This window comes from Cygnus olor, chromosome 20 (genome assembly GCF_009769625.2).
Source record: "Cygnus olor isolate bCygOlo1 chromosome 20, bCygOlo1.pri.v2, whole genome shotgun sequence".
In the NCBI taxonomy this organism is placed as follows: Eukaryota; Metazoa; Chordata; class Aves; order Anseriformes; family Anatidae; genus Cygnus; species Cygnus olor.
Window position 1 is genome coordinate 4,427,194 of NC_049188.1, and position 18,792 is coordinate 4,445,985.

At 43.7% G+C, this 18,792-nt stretch overlaps 1 protein-coding gene and 1 long non-coding RNA gene across 2 annotated transcripts in view; one reads left to right on the forward strand and one right to left on the reverse strand.

Moving 5' to 3' along the window:
• LOC121057655 overlaps positions 1 to 18,792 on the reverse strand; it is an 80,792-nt gene that overhangs the window by 18,852 nt on the left and 43,148 nt on the right. The window lies entirely within an intron of this gene.
• LOC121057654 (3 beta-hydroxysteroid dehydrogenase type 7-like) lies at positions 114 to 13,583 on the forward strand. Its single transcript, XM_040532130.1, has 6 exons — positions 114 to 283; positions 1,526 to 1,687; positions 4,969 to 5,077; positions 9,074 to 9,173; positions 9,416 to 9,578; positions 10,604 to 13,583. Exons 1-6 carry the CDS (start codon positions 229 to 231, stop codon positions 11,050 to 11,052), a joined length of 1,038 nt encoding a protein of 345 aa, XP_040388064.1. The 5' UTR covers positions 114 to 228; the 3' UTR covers positions 11,053 to 13,583.

Consider the following 18,792-nt stretch of genomic DNA (forward strand, 5'->3'; position numbering starts at 1 on the left):
CATCACCCCATTAGTAGCCCTGGATAACACTCACCAGTGTTATCAATTTGAAAATTGGTCTTGGTGCTTGCCACCTCGCTCCTTACAGCTGAGCTCTCGTTATTCTCTTGTTGGTCTTAATTGCACCAGCTGCCCTAGGACAGTGATTAGAAAGAAGCTATATAACACTTCAGCCCAACCTCTACCAGGTTTTTCTTCATGGCTAAGTAGGAGCAAGCTGTCCCCACCATGAGGCTGTTGACCCTCTGCTCCCCTGTCAGCGCAGCCTTTCAGCAGGAGCGTCCTCCAGACAAGTGCATCCTCTTTGCTACATGGGCAATGCCTTCCCTCCTTTCCCCTCTGTTTGTGCTGAATCAGCTCTATCCGTTAATATTAAATATCCTGCTGCTATGGGCTAGTTCACCAAGTCTTAGTGATGTTACTTAAGAAATCAGACTAATGCTTTTGTTAAACTTCTGCCTTTCCCTGTGTCCCATGCTTCTTGGCAAATGCAAACCTAGTGCCCTCAGTTTTGTCTCTCCTTTGAATTCACAAGGAATTGCTCTGTTCTTTTATCCCCTGTACTTACAGTAGTTCACTGAGGGCTTCCATGTCATAACACTTCCATAGGTGGAGTCACACACCGTTCCCTGAGCTGCTCCTGTGCTTGATCCTTCAGGAATCACTACCATGATTCCTGACTGCGCGGGGCTCTTCTGGAAGCCCCCAGCCCAGGGCAGAGGAGACATCTCTGTCCCAAAGCATCCCTGGGGCTGCCTGGCTTGCTACAGAAGTCCTGGGGAGCATGGCTTCCTGACCCAGCTTCTTGCTGGCCTATTCCCAACTACAGAAAAAGGGAAAAATCCCACTGAAATGTTACAACACCATCTCAAAGCATGAAAACTAGTAGTAGATGCCAACTATAGCCATGTATGGAGCAGCTATTTTGAGAGATAAGGGGAAGGGAAAAACAACAAACCAGCTTTCTGAATGGCTCAAAGAGAGGAATTTCCTATGAAACTTCAACTGACCTGTTATGTTATTTTCCATACCCACCTATACTATCGGCAATTTAAATAAAGCTTTGTGCAATGTCCCTCAAGCTTGCTTGGTGTTATTCCCACCATGCTCTAGAAGTTTTCTGCCTTAAGGAAATTGCGTGGGACAGCTTCCCCATTCACAAGTCCTGCAGCCAGTCCTGCTGCCAGCTGCAGCTCTAGGCGAGCCGTCTCCCAGCCTTGCTCAGCGCTATCCTTGGCTGCATGTGAGAGATGTGCAATGACAGCTGCAGTTATTCCGACACACAGTTGGTGTAAACTGGCAAAGTGCTGTGCTGAATTAAGCCAGATGCATATCTGGTTTCTTGGGGTTCAAAAAGTGGGGATGTATTTTTCCCCAGTGTGATGTATTCAAATGGTAGAGTTGTCAGCGTGCTGCTGCTTGCCCTGCTAAGAGGAAAGCTTTCCAAGCAGGATCTTCATCCTGCAAGAAGGTGAGGATGCTGTTTTGTATTTTTTTTCCCTGCATTTATGCTTATATTATTCTTCTCCAGCTACCACTCATGTGACAGTGATGAAAGGAGACATTCGAGACTGCAGTCTGCTCCTTGCTGCCATGCGGGCTGTTCACGTGGTTATTCACACAGCTGCTATTGTGGACTACAGAAACACTGTGCCCTTCTGGGAAATGAAAGCTGTCAACGTTGGGGGTAAGCTCTTTAAAACAGGCAATTAAATACAGACTTAAATTCACACGGCTCGGTGTGGAGTCATACAAGAGGCTACAACATATGTATCCTCTCTGACTTCGTGCTCCCGTGTCCCCTGATTGTCACAAGCATCACTCTGCTGTGAGATGAGAAAGGTGCACTTCCAGCGGGGAGGTTTCTGCCTATGCCCTCTGTTGCTCAGGGCAGGCTGTGCTGCTCCTCTGCACAGCTGTAAAGCTACATCTCATGAAGTCAGATCTGGAGCCAGATATTGTGCAAGTTACTCTGATCAGGGGTACAACGTTCACTAATAGTACTGATTCAGAACATACTAAATGGTTTCTTACAGCTACAGGTCTGTGAGAAAGACTGTGATCAAAAATTAACCCCTGTTCTAGATACCTTGTAGCTTTCCTGGGAAGGGTCAGAAAATAGCTACCCTGTACACCCACCAGTGCAAGACTCTATCAGTTGAGCTGCATCCATGCTATAAGGGAGTGATGTTATTTTTAATAGTCACAGAGGTCGCAACTACTACACATCTATAAGCCACACATAGCCAAGATCTCCATGACTCTTTCTATCACCAAGAGCTGATTTCATGTTAGGTGCAAGATCTGCTTAAAGAAAACTTGTTCATAAATCTGTGAAATAAGTACGGGCTATAAAGATAATGAAATCCCTATTACAGCAGCAATTCCAATGGCACCTCAGGCTGTTAGCTACTAAAATAGTCGTTAACCACAAGGAAACAATTTTATAGATATGTGTGTATATACACATACATACTATATATGCATACATGCATGCACATCTCACTTGGTTACTGCTTAGGGCTACTCCTACTTTCTGATATATTCAAGGGCAACATTTAAATTCCATCCATTCATTGCTGTAGTTGTTTTCAAAACCAGATGCTTTTAAGAGCCTGTATTGCGTGTGTGTACCAAGAATACCCAGAGCCTGAGGGTTCCTGCTGCCTTTTAATGGCTTTGTGAGATCTTCCTCTTCATTGTCTGCTTGCTATGAGCAAGGTATTTTAGTGCACTGAGGTTTCCACTGATAACAGTGAACTCAGGCAACACCCCTGTTCAGCAAACCAAGCCTCTTGCAGATGCTTCTGACAACCCCAGAACACCCCACAGCCTGTGTTTCTGCAATGTGACTGGTGGCTGAGTGCCTCTTTGGGGAGCAGTTGGAGGTGGCTCAGCAGGAGCCTCATCTGCAGAGACAATCTGTTCTGCACTTGTGCCTTCCCTTGGATGGCTTCATGTGGGCCTCCCCAAAAACTGAGGTTGCTGCCTTCACTAGGACCATTTGAAATCTTAAATGCTGAGATCAGTCTAAACTTTTCCATTAATCATAGCAGGTAAAATAATAAAACTGAATTGTATTTGACACCTACTGTAAACTTCATAGAAGAAGGAAAAAAAAGTCAGGACAGGTCAACTACATAATCTTAGCTGGCTTCTCTGTGCAGCTCAGGCCACAGAAATTCATCCAATTACTGCCTTAAGCCCAGTAATTTGTGGCTAAATTGGCTATGCCTTTTCAAAGGACTTTTGCCTAGAATTAAGGACTGCAAGTTAATGGGCTATCTATCAAGTCTTTCAGCAAGCCATAACGATGCTTAGGAGTATTAGTGTGGCTACGGCTAATTACTAGTGCTGGCAAAAATTTACACCTTTGTTCTGCCTTGTTTCTCCTCTGTTTCAGCCACTGTTTTCTGAATCGTGTTACAGTCTCGACTAGACTGAGGAGCCCTCTCCTACAAGAATTACTTTTTCCATCTAGTCAGTCTTCTTAATCTGCTTTTTGTTAAGCTGAATGGATTTTAACTTATCTGTTTCCAGTGATATTTATCTACAAGGGTTCTCAGTAAACTTTGTATAGTGACAGGCAAATGAAGAAGTAAATTGATTGTTTTCTACTGGGTCTTCATATTGACTCATGCTCTCTGAAATTATCCTAAGCTCAGGACTTCCTTGATAATTTAAGATCTTGCCTTTAACAACAAGAACAGAAATTGCAAGCCCTCCTGAGCAAGACATGCAGCGTGGCTCAAGGGCAGATCCTGATTAGCCAGGTATGAATAGTGCAGAGACTTCTGGAAACCAGCTCTATGAGCAGTTTCCTTTAAGATCTGCCTGATCAGATTTGAAGGCCCATCAATATGCATCCATGGCTTTGTTGCTGTCATTCAGGTTATTGTAGAATCAGCTTGATTGAATCATGATAATTGCAAAACTCTCCCTGGAAGAGTTGCAAATCATTAAAAAAAAATAAATCACAAAACCACACACTGACCCACAAGCTCAGCCAAAAGCAGCATAGATACTGCTCTCAGTATTAGTTAACCTGACTGCTGTCTGGTTACCACACTACCTGAAGCAAACCAGTTACAAACAGCTTTCATTCAAGTAGCAAATTCTCAGCTCTTTAAGTTGAGAAACTAAGACATGAGTCACTGGGTTGTCCATAACATGTGCAAACTAACGACATTTGGAACATTGCAAGTTAAGATCAATGCTGGATATTACTACCTTTACTGTCAAATCTGTCCTTATTCCCCTAGACAGGTACTGTTCCTATGTTCCTAAAAAGGAATAAATACTTTTTCTGAACAAAGATGACAAAAAAAAAAGGGGGGCTTTTTGGTACCAAATTACTCTGCCGTTTCCTTGTTTCAAATGGGAGACTCAGACTAGGACTATATGAAATGTATTATGAGATATTTCTGCCCTTCTTGAACCAAACCATGCTTCAGTTTCATCTGAATTTCATGTGGATTTGTAAGCTGCACTTACTATTTTATTTAACGTTTTGTAGCTACCGGGAGTCTGTTGCAATGTTTTTCACCCTACAGTCACTTCCATAGAGCAGTATATGCAACTAAAACACCAATTATTTTGCCAGAAGGCTGCAATTCACCATTTGACAGTCTGTCCATGCATCAAAAAAAGATGGACAACATGGAATTTTGCTCTGCCAAGCTGTCAGTTTCTTTTTTGTTAACAACTATTAAGTCAAAGTTATGTCAGTTGCTAATAGCCATAGAGATTAAGCCACTTTATAGGTAAAGATTTAGCTGTGGCTCTCATGTTATGAACCATCCATACCTGTGCAAATATACCTGAGGAACGGCAGCCTTGACCTATGGCTTTACGTTTTTTTTGGCCATGAAAAGGATGGATCTAGTCCGAGTCAGCATCTCAAGCCTGGAAATCTCATTTGACTTACATAACAGAAACCGAAGCAAGGCAGTTAATGTTTGTCCTCAGGTACTGAAAACGTGTTAAGGGCCTGCTGTGTCCTGAACATCCCATACGTTGTCTACACAAGCTCCGTTGCTGGGGTGGGACCTAACACCTTGTGTGAGCCCATGTGCAGGTAAGGTCAAACAAATCTTTTGCGTCACTCTGGATTTCCTGTTAAACAGCAATGAAGCTGCAAACAGCTGGAGATTTTTTGCTGTGACTCCAAAGGACAATGTGTGCTCCTCGTCCTGTTGATTCATTTACTCTTTCTTGGAAATCCCTCTTTGCTCTTCATCTTCAGGAATCACAGCTCTTCCCAGCCAAAACTTGACCAGCAGTGGATGTTACTGATTGAAAGTTGATTGAGAGGTGCAGGACCCAACTGCACCTCCAGGCTGTCCTCTGTATGTATGGACCTGCTCCTCTAAGCCCTAAAATCAGTTTGGCATTAGATCTGAGCTGCTCAGGGTTTGAGCTTGAGTTTTACCCTGCTGTTGGGTCTGAGTTTTCACTCTCCTCCTCATGCTGAGTTGACCCAAAGGGCAGGTGATGCTCTGTCACCAACCCACTTTCCTCTTTTTCAGCTCCACAGTGAATAGCTAGTGAACCTGTACCAAGCTCCTAGTAACAAGAGATCAAATGTATACGGACTATTTTAGCACGACCTCAGAAGAGGGTACATTGGTAACATAGTCTTGGGCCACAGCTGCATTTGGTGTGCAATTGCCTTGCAGTGTTCTTGTGTAGTTGCACTCTCTGTGACCAGGCTCTGACCTGGCACTGGCACCCTGTCCCTCAAAATACCTTTCTCTGGGAAGTGCTTGCCAGGGTTGGCTCCTGGACTTTCTGCTTTTGGGCACATGCTCAACCCATCTCTTCTGCATGTGGCTCCTTCAAGACTAACCCACAGACTCAGAAGATGCAGTAGAGCTTAGAAGCCCTCCTGGGGTGAAGATGGGATTTGGAACAATGTAAAGACAGTGGCCAGTATGGGGGTGGTGGGTTTTTTTCTTCTCTTTGATATTCAGAATAGCCTTTCACAACCACCTGATGTTCCTGCTCACGATCTGGATACCTTTTGTATCCATGGGGCACGAGGACTTGCACCTCAAACTGGGCTGATATTACTGAAGACCAAGAGCTGAAGTATTAAATTAAATTTGAAGGCAGGTGGAGATAGGGGCAAGTCTGATATGTACCGTTGTAAGCTGCTTGCTGATTTCAAGCACAGTTGTATCTACAGACTGCTCAAACCATGGAAACTTGTGTGCGAGGGGAACTGGCTCAAAACCAAGTTTTGTCTCTACAGGCAGCCAGTCTAGACACAGCTGGCTTCAGTCTCTTGGCTCTAGAAATTTGAGCCTAGCTAGAAAAGGCTGCTTAAGACATAACTTAAAATGACCTACAAGCCTAAATTTCATACTTGCAAGTAAACTAAGGCATAACCCAGTTGTTCTGAGCAGCATTTAAGCACCCAAATCCATAGAAATAAATGTCTTATAGAAAAAAAAATCCCTGAGAGCAGGAAACCTCAACCCACTTGGGAGCACGAGCACAAAAAGATCTGGTGTTATTGAAAGGCTATGGAATTTGTCATTAGCATATCTAAATCACTTCTAAAAATGAATGTATGTCCTTGTTTGAATTTTAGTCCTGTGATTTGAGATGCATGTGAATAGGTGATTTGAAAAATCTACCCCAAATCTTGATTGAGAGAACAGTCCTTGGCCTTGTAATGATGCCCAAGCGGGTACAAGTAAATACCCATCCACACTGAGGTTCATTCATAGAGCTGACCATCCTCTTCCCCACCAACTCCCAATCCTTCCCAGTCACAAACACAAATAAAACCACCACCTAGAGCCTTTATCTCATTTTACAGAACACATTCATGTTCTTCCATCATGCTGGCAGAAAGCCTGCTTGTGAGAGTGGTTCTTGTTCTCTGATGTTTTTCACTTTAAACTCCTGGAATTAAAGTGGGAGAAGAGGCACCCAGATAAAAATTACACCACTTGTCCCTGTAGGGAACCCAGTGACGACTGCAAGGCAATGTAATATGTCCATCTCTAGACTGAAAGCACAGGTGCAGTTTCCGCGTCCCCACCCAATCTCTTCTGCTTTTCTCCCTCGCAGAGCATGATCCAGCCTGCCTTCCTTCCTTTTTCTCTTTCTCTGTCCCCTTTCTCTCTCTTTCCTTGTATAATTTTATTTAACTCACTTTTACATGCTGGGGAATTGACACAGACAAAGGATGATTAGTGTCTGGACAGGGTGATGGGTGCAGGGATAATGCTCACACCTCAGCATCCTACAATAATAGAAAATGCCTCTGTCAGTCTCAATCCCTCTGAGACAGCCACTGCTGAGATACCTTCTGACAATGCTGCTCCAGTCTTATTAGCGTTCAGTTATCTGTGATCGTTTTGAAAAGCAAGAGCATTATGCTGAGCTCTTTGTTACTACTAAGCTTCAAAAGGGGTGGGGGAAGGCAAACACGAGCAGAGCTCTGCAGCCCAGGAATGACAGGCAGGTTGCCCCTTGGTGAAGCTGCTGCTTTTTTAAAAGCTTTGCAAGGCAAAAAATAAATTCAGATATAAAAAGAAAGCAATTAAAACTAGAACTTCTAGATAACCCCCCTAATTGTCTTGAGCCTCTCCTGGGCTCACAACAAACTGCGCACAATCAATCTTTTGTCGTGCTTGTTTTCTGGTTTGTCTCCTGCTCATCGCCCGTAAACACAGGGAAGAGGAGGAGGGCTTTGTGATAAAAGCCAGGGGTGCACGGGGAGGCTGTATTTCTGAAGCTCCTAATTTATTTCTGTTGCTGTAGCACAAGACGGCCCTGATCTCAGCTGGGATATCTGACACACAAGACACCAGACTGCCAAACAGGCAGAAGAAAGGCAGCAGCATTATCCGGGTTTTACATGTGGGGATCTGAGCACAGAAAAGAGCAAGCAAGTTGCCCAAGGTCAAAGAGGGAGCGCCTGAGCCAGAGTTTGCTCTGCCGAGGCCCAGCTTGGCAAAAAGACCCGTGCTGCAGACTGGCTGCACGACCTTGTCGCAGGCCACCCACCTCTCCAGGAGTGGGTCTGAGCCTACCTGCAAAAGGAGCACGATGGCTCTTCATTGCCCTGCATGGGGGGTACCCCAAGCCTGGCGTTTGCCTAGCGTGAGTTTCTGTAGGAGAGCAAAATATAGAGCAAAATAATTTAAAAATGTGAAGAATCCCAGAATCCAAATCCTGAACCAAATCCTGGAACAGACTAGTATGCACTACAACACTGGGACAAAATGGCAGCTGCTTTCTTGGTTCTCCATGGAATTATTTCCAGGCCTGTGAGGGCACTTATGTGTTGGATCCCACTGACTCCCCTCCTCACTGCTGTAAGTTAGGAGGCATGGCCAGCTGAGGAGCATGTTGCCTTCCTCCGCAGTTACAGCCAAGGTTCCCCAGCATGGCTCCAAGCCCTGCTTGCCCTAAATTGTGGACCTACATTTTTGTTCTTCCCCCAAGCACAATCTGCTAGGGAAGATGAAGGAATAACCTCAGCACAAATCTGGTGATTGCACGCCTTCCACAAGCCCACCAGCAGCTTTTGCATCACCAGCAAATGTCTCCCATCTCTAATCAACAATATGAGAAAATTAAGCAGCAGCAGCTTCTTTTAGTTTATAGCTCGTGAGAGGCTTCTTGCTACCTCTAATGAAAAAAACAAAGTAGGATTGCTCTCATTTTCCTGCCCTCCATCATCTTGTGCTCTTTCCACCTTGCTCAGCCACTTGAGAGTTGCTTATAAAGGTAACTGCGCTGCCTTCTAATTTGCCTGCCAGAATATTGTTTGCTTCAATCACACTGTATTAGACAAAAGCAAATCCAACTCTCAGACATCAAATCATGCAAACCTGCCCTATGAACCCACTTCTGCCTAACCCTGCAGAATTGCCTGGTACTTCTTGAGGCTTTATTTTTCCCAGACCGCAGCAAGGATCTTAGACCCGTACAATTCACCACCAGAGGTAAGTCCCTGGAGGGCAGGGGCTGCAGAGTAAATCATGCTGTGACAAACATCTCCCAGCCCCAAGCTCTACTCCACAGTCACCCAGCATCTTGCAATCTATTCCAGAGGAAACGAGGACACCAAATACAGCGGGGAAGTGGAGCTTTCTTATGGGAAGACAAAGGCCATGGCAGAAAAACTTGTATTTGAAGCCAATGGGAAAAAGGTACAGAAATCAATGGTAGCACCCCTGGTGTTTCAGCACAGGGTAGGTGATGGTTAGAAAGGTCCCACAACTTGTATCTAAGTGTGTATCCAACTGCTTCCTTGACTGGGTTTACATACCAAAATCCCCAGAGTTTACCAATTTCCCCAGGATTTTTGGTTTCATCTGACACACACAACATCATTGTGGAAGGTTTTAGCTCTGAATCCATCTGTCAATAACATCCCTTCCTGATTTTTCAGCTGAGCAACGGTGGCAAACTCACAACCTGCATCATCCGTGCAAACACAGTATACGGGGAGAAGGCAACATTTCTGCGAGACCTGTATTTGTTTGCCAAAGCCAGGAACAATGTGTTGAACTACCTAGAGCCTGAGAACACCGAGCGCAATTCCATGTATGTGGGTGAGTCTCTCTCTGCTTGTGGTGCTACCAGGCTGTTCTGGTCCCAGGAGATCTTCCATTGCAGCTTACCCATAATTCTTGAAGACAGAAAGATGAGTATGGGGATTGAGCACAAATATTTTTATAACCACAAAACTTGGTCTGGCTAAAAGAATTTTTAATATAGTTGTTTACATATTTAATTTTTTTTTCCTGCATAGGGCTTCTTTTTTTCTTCTCGTCAATGTAGGGAAAAATGTTGTTTAGAAAAAAATAGCAGAAAAGAATAACAGAAACCTATTTTTTCTTTTTCTTCTTTTTTTAGGGTAATGTTTTAAGGATTTTATTGGGGAAGACAAATTCAGGAATATTTTTAAAATGTTTTTTGTTGTTGTTGTTTGAAAAGACGTATTTTCATTACAAGAAATTACATTAACTATTTATAACTTAGGAAAAGCATTCCTTGAAAAAAAGACTGTACTACATAAGTGATTTTTGCAAGCACGAGAGACTACTCATGAAACCTATTGAAATAGTTTGTTGTGGTGTTGAATGCATTACAGGGGAGTGTAACTCGCCATTAAATCACGCAGGGCTTTAGTTATTTCTGTGCAGCTCACTTATATGTCTTTTTTCGAAAGTGCAGATAACAGTAGTTTGAAAATGCTGTAATGGAAGAACCAGGCCTAGATAAATCAAGTGACTTCTTCAAAGGCTCACAGCAGAGCCAGGAATAAAACCCTCAAGCTCTGCCTCCCATTCATCCTGCTCTCACTACAAAACACTGCCCTTTCGCTTCGTGTGAACCGGTATCACAAGGAACATTAATTGTCCAGCACAAAGGGGAGACCAAAGGTTTAAAGGCTCTTGGAGGTCTGGATTAACTGCTCTGTCTCTTGGCAGTACAGCTGAGTAACACGATGAGTGCTTTCCCTGCTTTGCAGCACTGAAGAAGGCAGACCCAATGCACTCATTCATTCCAAGAGGAAACAGGCAAATCTAGCTCCTCCTGAATGCCTGTCTCTCTCCCCCTCTTTTTTCTCCAGGGAATATTGCATGGATGCATGTTCCTGCAGCAAGGCACCAGCAGCTGAAACCGGACTTACTCGCCGGACAAGTGTATTATTGCTATGATGACACTCCAAGAAAAGGTTTTCTGGTCAGGCATCAGCTCCTGTCTTCTGTGGACCCCTCAATAAGGCTAGGCTCACATATCCCTTACTGGAAGATGTGGTTAATAATACACAGGACACAGGATACGCACAGGATAATCAAGGCACTCTTGTACCCCTTCTGGAAGCCGCAGCCGTTCCTAAACTTGCCTTTACTGAACACAATAGTCACCACCTTCTCCTATGAGACAGACAAAGCCTTCAGGCACTTCAGGTACAAACCCCTCTTCACCTGGCAGGAGAGCAAGCAGAGAATGGTGCAGTGGCTGAAAGCAGCTGCAGGGAACGTATCCTGCCCCCATCTTCATCAGGAGGGGAATTAAGCAGCATGTATGGGTAAGGAGCGAGCACGTTGTTGAACTTCACAACATTCTGTGGTCTTGGGCAGCTGGCTGGATGGCTGTACCCAGCTCACACACTCAGGGGGTCTTCCGTGATAATTTTTGGAAGAGCAAGGAAGCCCAGGAAGTTCTTGCTCTGGTTTAGGGTTTAATGGAAAAGAAAAACACTTTTTTCCCTTTTCCAGAGCTATCTCTTTTAAGATTGTTCCTGTTATTCTTAACATATGAACGATTATACCTGTTTTGAAAGACTATTCCTATAAAATAAGCTTGCAGTCTCTTGTATTGACAATGTATAGGCTGACTTACATTCTAACCTTATGCCTGGACATCTGACCAAGCTTAGAGGTGGTTACACGTAGGTTGTAACTCAAATTCTCCTACCTCGTAGCACTCTAGCAGCAAAACAAATTAAAGCTCACGTTCAGCTGCTGCACAGAAGGCAGACAGCAACTTGGGTGAAGGCCTTGGGGGCTGCACTTATGCTAAATAATGCCTGAACTTCGGGCAGAAGAGGGCATCTGAACTCATTGCGTGGTGCTGGAGCTACAGTCCATGGGGGAACGTTTCACAGATAATATTTTCCTAGCACAGATGGGGCGGGCACTTACAGAGGGTTCACAACAAAAGCAAAGCCTGCGGTCGGATCAGTTTACCAGTTCCTCTACCTATAAGGCATGCAGAGGGGCTGACAGACCTACATTAAGCACAATAGATTTCAGTTTTCACCTGAGCTTGGAGGAATGGACCATTTTTACAATACTGGTTAAAATTTAAAATTAGTTCCATTGTTTTGGGAATGTTTAAAGTATTCCTGTGGTCTGTGAACATGTAACCATCTCCTGAGTTTTCCTACAGATACAGTGTACATATGCACAAATAAAAGCTTATTTTAATTACTTCCCTAATCCTCCTGGAAAAAGCAAGTTTCAGCATGATATCTTTGATAGAAATGATCAAGATTTGCTTCTTGTTAGTCATAGCAATTACTCAGGAAGGAGAGCGAAGCAATACCGTGTGAGCTGCCAAGTTAACTTCACTGAAATTCATACTCACGAGAGAATTCTTTGGAAAATGAGCTCGCAAACCCCAAATCATTTGCTCAGGTAATTAATGAATAATTTCAAATGACAAATAAATTTAGGCAAACCAATACAATCTGTTCATAGAGAACGTGGGAAGCTGAACTGTGTAAGTTACCAGTTCCCTACTTTTTTACTCAATCCTTTGTGCTGGGAAGTTTTTAGGAAAGGCAGTAACAAGATTGCTGGGTTTTCTATTTCATTAACAATTGGCTGTGCAGCTTCCTGCTATAATTTAAATAGTAAATGACTTGCTAAGAATTTGACAAGGAAATATATACCCAATTTCTCATGCGTGTTGCCAGAGCATCGTTGCAGTATGACAACGTTGACTGCAACAGGTTTTGATGCTTCTGAAACCTTGGTTTTATCTTGCCAAAAAAGAGCCACTGGGTGGAGCTGCAAGTCTGTGAGACAGGTGCCCTCGCCGTGTGATTTCGAGTGTTGCAACAGCTTTGGCTTGAGCTGTTTTAAAAAAGAATCCAAAGACCTATCCAGAAAGCGAGGCTGATGGATGGGCTGGGGGTACCTGACCATTCAGGTTTGTCCTCACTTTGTGGCATTTGGAGTTTTGGACTTCCCTCTGCTGTCTGGATGCATTCATCTTTTTATCTTCATGTAGTCATAAAGAAACCAAGGAAATTATTTTTCCACTCATAACTCAGAAAAGAATAAAAGTTTGCTTTCTATTAAAAAATATAATGAAATATGGCACTCTGACCTTTGAGAAAACTTGGCTAAGTACAAGAGCTGATGCTGTCAGTCCCATTCAGAGCCGTTGGTTTATTCCTTTGTGGACTCTGGAGTTACTGAAGGTATCGAGTAGTATAATTGCCAAGCCCCAATACTACCCCAGAGACCAGTGTATGCCTGCCTCCTTTCAGAAACCTCGCTGGGAACCTTATCGTGCTTTTCTGCCTATCCTGCTCATCATCACCTATGATTTTGATGCTTAGCAGGATACAGATGACACACAGGATAAGGAGCAGGCATTTTTAAAGGTAGTTAAGGGCAGCGTTTTTCAAAATGACTTGAATAATTTACCTACTTAGCTTTTTTTACACCTACCCACCTCCCAAGCTTTGACAAAAGCAAGCAGAGGATTCCCTTTCCCTGCACATAGTAGAAGTAGGGGAAAAAGTTAGACAGCAAAGCCTCTGTACTGTTTTCCAAAAAGATGAGTAAGCTTCCTTTGGCTGCACTGCAGTTTGGCTCCTCCAAGCTAATGCTGCTGCAGACTTCCTGTTAGATCCTTGATTTTATCAGATTATAACTTGTTTTCTCCTGGCAGTGCTTTAATTCTTTCTACTGCACTGGGTTGTCATTGGCTTTTCTTTTCAGGGTCCCAGCCCTATTATGTAACAGCAGCAGAAGTAGGAAAAAAAATAAAAAGAGGAAAAAAAATATTTCAGATCTCTTTCTACTTCTGGAAAGGAGCCTTTGTGCACAATTACTCATCCAAGAGATTCAGCAGGTATAACTGCTTCCCCCAGGGGCTCCATTATATAATTGGATTTCAGCCATACAAATTAAATCCTATCTTACCCCTTAGTTAAGCCAGGCAGTAAGTATTTAATGCTAATATCCCTGACAACTATTGCAGGGAGAAGCAGAGACGAAGCACAGAGGAGACAGATGCATGCTTCTCTGCTGGAGGAGCAGGGAGGATGAGCAGGGAGTGCACTGACAGAAGGCACCTGCTATTTTTTAAAGCTGGCTAAACTTCCCCAGCGCGAGCCATGGCATCTGCTGGCGGAGTTGTCTGAGCTGGAACGTGGTTTTCCCTCCGTTTTCTGCCTGCCGATGTTCCCATGTGCGTACTGAGCGTTCATCCCCCCAACACACACACACTTCAAAGAGCCGCATGCCTAACCCTGTTTGAGTTTCTATGGAAGTCTCTGTTCTTGTGCAATGTCTGAAAGAAGCAAGTTTAGTAATATTAAAACTCAAGCCAAACACACAAACAAGCAAAGAATTCCCAAATTAAAAAGAAAATCTTAACCGAGTTACTCATTCATCTGCATTTTCTATTGCGTTCTGTCTTCTCCAGGCATGTTTCTTTTAGACAAAGCCCTCTGGGCAGAGACCATCTCTTTTGGTGTCTGGTACATCAGTCACATAGTTAGTACATAGTAATAAAGGAAAATAGATTCATGGTAGGAGTTAAACCAGTCAGTCTGGTACCGTAATTGGAACATAATCTCATATTGACAGTATTTAACACAGGATGCGCTGGGAACAGATGGCAGCACGCCAGGCCTCAATCGTTCAGCAAATATTGGAAAGATATTTTCCAAGTCCAGCTTCTCAACCTCATCTCTGATATCGGAAGCTTCGCTTTCCCCAGCGGGACTAGATATACTCACTAATCCTGGAAAAAGCCCGGTGCACCATGTGCTTCTGAGCTTGCAGGCAACTTGGCTAGCGGCGTTTCTACTGGTAACTATCTTACGAATGTTTAGAGGGAGATTTGAAAAAGCACTGATGGCAAAAGACATCCATTGGTACACACTTGCACGCCTTCCCCTTGCAGACAGAGACCATCATACGTGTGACACAAGACACAAACCCACGTGCACTTCCCAAGCCAGGGACATCCACCAGCATGCCGGTCTGCCTTTCCTTTCATCTCTAAGACCTTCAGTCTTACAATTAACTCACCAGGGGCACAGTGGCAGTACAGAGTTGTTCCCTTCCCTAAGCCTAAAATGCTGAGCAAAGGAAGGGGAAAGGAGAGGGAGCCCAGTTATGGCCAAGACACATCCTGCAGTAGGATGCACGACGCTGTGATTGCAGGAACAAAGTCAGCTTTCCAAGGGTACGGGAGAAGTATACCTTGCTTTCTGTATCTGCTACGGAAAGTTTAAATTGATTTTTCTCTATTTCAGCAATTAATTTCCATTAATCAAGTTACTGTACAATGCTTCACTATAATTCACAAGTTTTATGTATTATATGAATAAAATTGCACATATATTTTTATGTGATTTTCATTTAATTGAATTCCAAGGAGATTTATCTCCTGGGTTATTAATAAATCTTAATATGGCCTATAACACTCAATTGATATTTAATTAACCTGCAATAACTGCCTTGTAAAATGTAAATTAAATGCTTTATTTTTTCAGGCATATAACGTTAAATCAAATTCTTAATTCTACCAGCAAAGCAAAAAGGAGTGGGGGAAAAACAAGACTCCAGGCCACAGAACCTTAGACCTGAAAATATTTGATGTTTAAAGAGGTCCAACATGGAAACTGGATCCATGTTTTATTCCAGTTCCTCTCCCAAGGAAGTGCTTCTCCACTGTCTCCCCACCTTCAAAGGTCACAAGAATCTGGGTGGATTTAGATAAAACATCAAAATCTCAGAAGACTTTAAGAGAAGAGAGAGGAGCCCATTATTAATAATAAGGTTGCAAATTCCCATAAGTATTGTGGTATTTGGCATTTTTCTTAAAGCCTTGGCTCCTAGAGTCACATTATCAAATGAGAATGTCAATTTTCATTTAAAAATAAAAAAGGAAAGACGTTAAAGCCCTTTGATAGCGGGAAAAGTTTGCAAACCTGAATGTCAAAGGCATGAGAACTAAGAGACAAAAATACATAAAATTTGATCCTTATCTTTAAAAGTACCAGAACTTTTTGAGAGACTTGAGATGTTTGAAAACTGGGAGGTGGCAACAAATGATCAAAACAGCTTTTACAAGAGAAGATGAGAACAGTCCAAATTATATTTTAAGATCAAACTGTTCTCCTCCCCCTCCCCTAGCAATTTACATAGATCTACATTAAATACTGCAAACTTCATCAACAACTATTTCTGATTTCAAAACCAGGATAGCTAGCTACCTCTGCAAAGTGATTTGAAAATTTCAGGTGACTGTGACTGTCTAAAATTGACAGGCCTATAAAGTTTTACTGTGATAGCATGTAAACTTAGGATATCTTTCTTTTTTAATGTACAGAGTAGCTAATCTGTCTTCCAATATTTTATTAAATAGGGTATTTCCACCAAAGGACAGTATCCCTTGCCATCCGTAATCTGTCTGCATTAGATCACTTTAAAAGGTATTAAATGAAAATCAAAAGTTAAATGTACCGTGGATTTTAAAGGTGTCACAGCAAGGAAGAATAAAAATGAAAAGAATGGATTCTGACTTGCAACAACTGAATGGAAATAAATCCAGATCTTTGGTAATGGAAAGCTTGTCCTCGCTTCTGTTCATCCTCTCCAGTCACTCAGTCGCCACCCTGCTTGCACAAACAACACCAGTGAACCTCTCTCAGGCAAACCCAGCGCAGTAATTCTGCCCGGGAACTCACGAGGCTGATGGATTCCTTGCAGGGCTCCAGCAGCAGGAGGGTACGTGATCCTGCCACCCCTTAGTTACTCAAGGGCTCGCGTGAATTGCATCGCCTAGAAAAGCAGTGCTGACTAGTCCAAATTCTGCCACTCTCACACTTTGCAAGTAGCTTTGCTGCTTCAGAAGAGGAGTACCCGGAGCAGGGAGTCAGCAGATGCAAGTGGCCTCATGCTCGCAGTAATTGACTGGAATTTTGCAGACCTGGGTTTAATCCCCAGCTCCAGCACAGGGTAATTTATGGCGGGTTTCTTCCTCTCTCTCCACATTTTATGATTTTGGCAATTGATCAGAATTAGCCTCTTCTCCTTCTCCTACCTTTCATCTATTTAATGGAGGAGAACACATCCTGCGAACGTGCTGCGTCGGATCTGCTGTCAGCCATGGCTTGGGGGGAGCTGAGCCCGGCGTGAGCCCTCAGACCACAGCTCCTTTCCAGCACTCGCCTTTTACTCTACTGGATAAACATTGACACAGTAGATTTTTTTTTTTTCCCCAAAAAGTGGGTTTCTAATTGAGCTGAATCTAGCACAAGCTTCATTAAGGGCTACCCGTGACTGACAGTTTGAATTACTTGGGTAGCACTTTTTCTCAGGCCATAGTCGCCTGGGAGCTGCACCAGGAAGAGACAGAGTCCCATCTACCCACAGACTACTTCTAACGATGCTCCCGGGGATTAAATCGCTAACAGGAACAAATGTAATGCATCAAAAATCAGGAGGCTGCAAATTCTCAGAAGTGTTCAGGACTTAAGACCTGATTGGTTCCCCACAAAAATGTTACCACCTAAATTGTTCCCCCCAGCTCTGCCCACCAGACAACAATCCACCTGGCTACCTTATAGGCACACTCAAGACAAGTCCTAGTCCTAAACCCATTTATGATTGTACCACGTTCCTCGTAAATCCTAGCTCAGATCTCCTTTCCTTTGAGAAACACGTCTGGCTAACAATTCCTGACATTTCCACGATGCTTAAAGTCACCTTTTGTACAGGGCTCCTGAAGCAACAGCCTCAGTGGGAACAGAGGGAATTCACCTGCTCTGGCTAGTAGCAAACCTGCTTCACAGCGAGCACGTAAGTGAGAAGCAAAGTGTCTACAGTCCTGCTGCTGCTGACACCACCGGGAGTAATTCCACTTACATGGCGATAGGTACCGAAGATGGGGGATCCTTAACACAAGACAGACACAGTGCTTGCAAGCTCTGCCTTTCTCAAAAATCACATCTGGAAATGAGCAATTGAGCAAGAACCAGCCCCACGAGACACATCTAAATCAGCCCATCTTAATATTGGGCACATGCTCTTAACTCGCACGTTGCTGTGCATTCAAATGATTAATGGCTCAATATAAAACTCACATAGCATTGTACGGTGGTACTGGAGCACATCACCTAGATCAATACGCACGCCTTGCCCCAGGAGAAGATTTGGGATTTTTAAACCAATGAGAATTAGGTGCCTGATTTCTATTACATTTCAAAGGGATTTAGAAGCTCTGCTCTCTCTCAGAAACCTCACCAGGCTACCTTAGAGGCTGCACACATGCTTGACATGACACCAGATAATGTTTGTGGGCTACGGCATAAATGGGGATTACTGTCTCTGAAAAGGAGGACTTGCTGAAGCAGCTGTGGTTTAACGAAGGATTTGAAAGAGGAGAGAAGCACAGAGGGAAGATGTTCTAGACAATAAGTCACATAAGAAAAGGCTTAAAAACAGAGCAGGAGGAAATGAAGGGATATGAAAAGGAAGGGATTTGGGATAAATGATAGGAAAAGGAGGAGAAACGTCAGCTAGCAGCAAGATTACATGGGGCAACGTGCAAGCTCCTTCAGCCCTTCTTCACGGGGTGACTGGAGTGGTGGGAAAGGCAGGACTGCACCAGCGGGCTCCCGGGCCAGCTGCAGGACAAAGCTGGCTGACCACAGCCACGATGGGAATAGAGGGAATTTGGCAAAATTACAACCAAGCTTGCTCAGATCGCATGGTAACTGATGGTGGTAACTTGTGACAGCCAACCCCAGCAGATACAGGGATCAGAATACAGCCGGTGGGCATCCAGGCAGAGGCTGAACACTGCAGTATAGCTCAGGAGGGGAATGGTGTGGGGAGGAGCAGGCAGCTGAAAGATGGCACGGCTGCACCCCGACGCGGCACTGGTGGAGTATAATGGTGTAATGTTCAGTCACCAGACTGAATTAAACAGGACTGGCTCTGTTCATGGATTTTCCTGCACTAGTTTGCACTGGTTATCACAGATAAGCCACGTTAATGC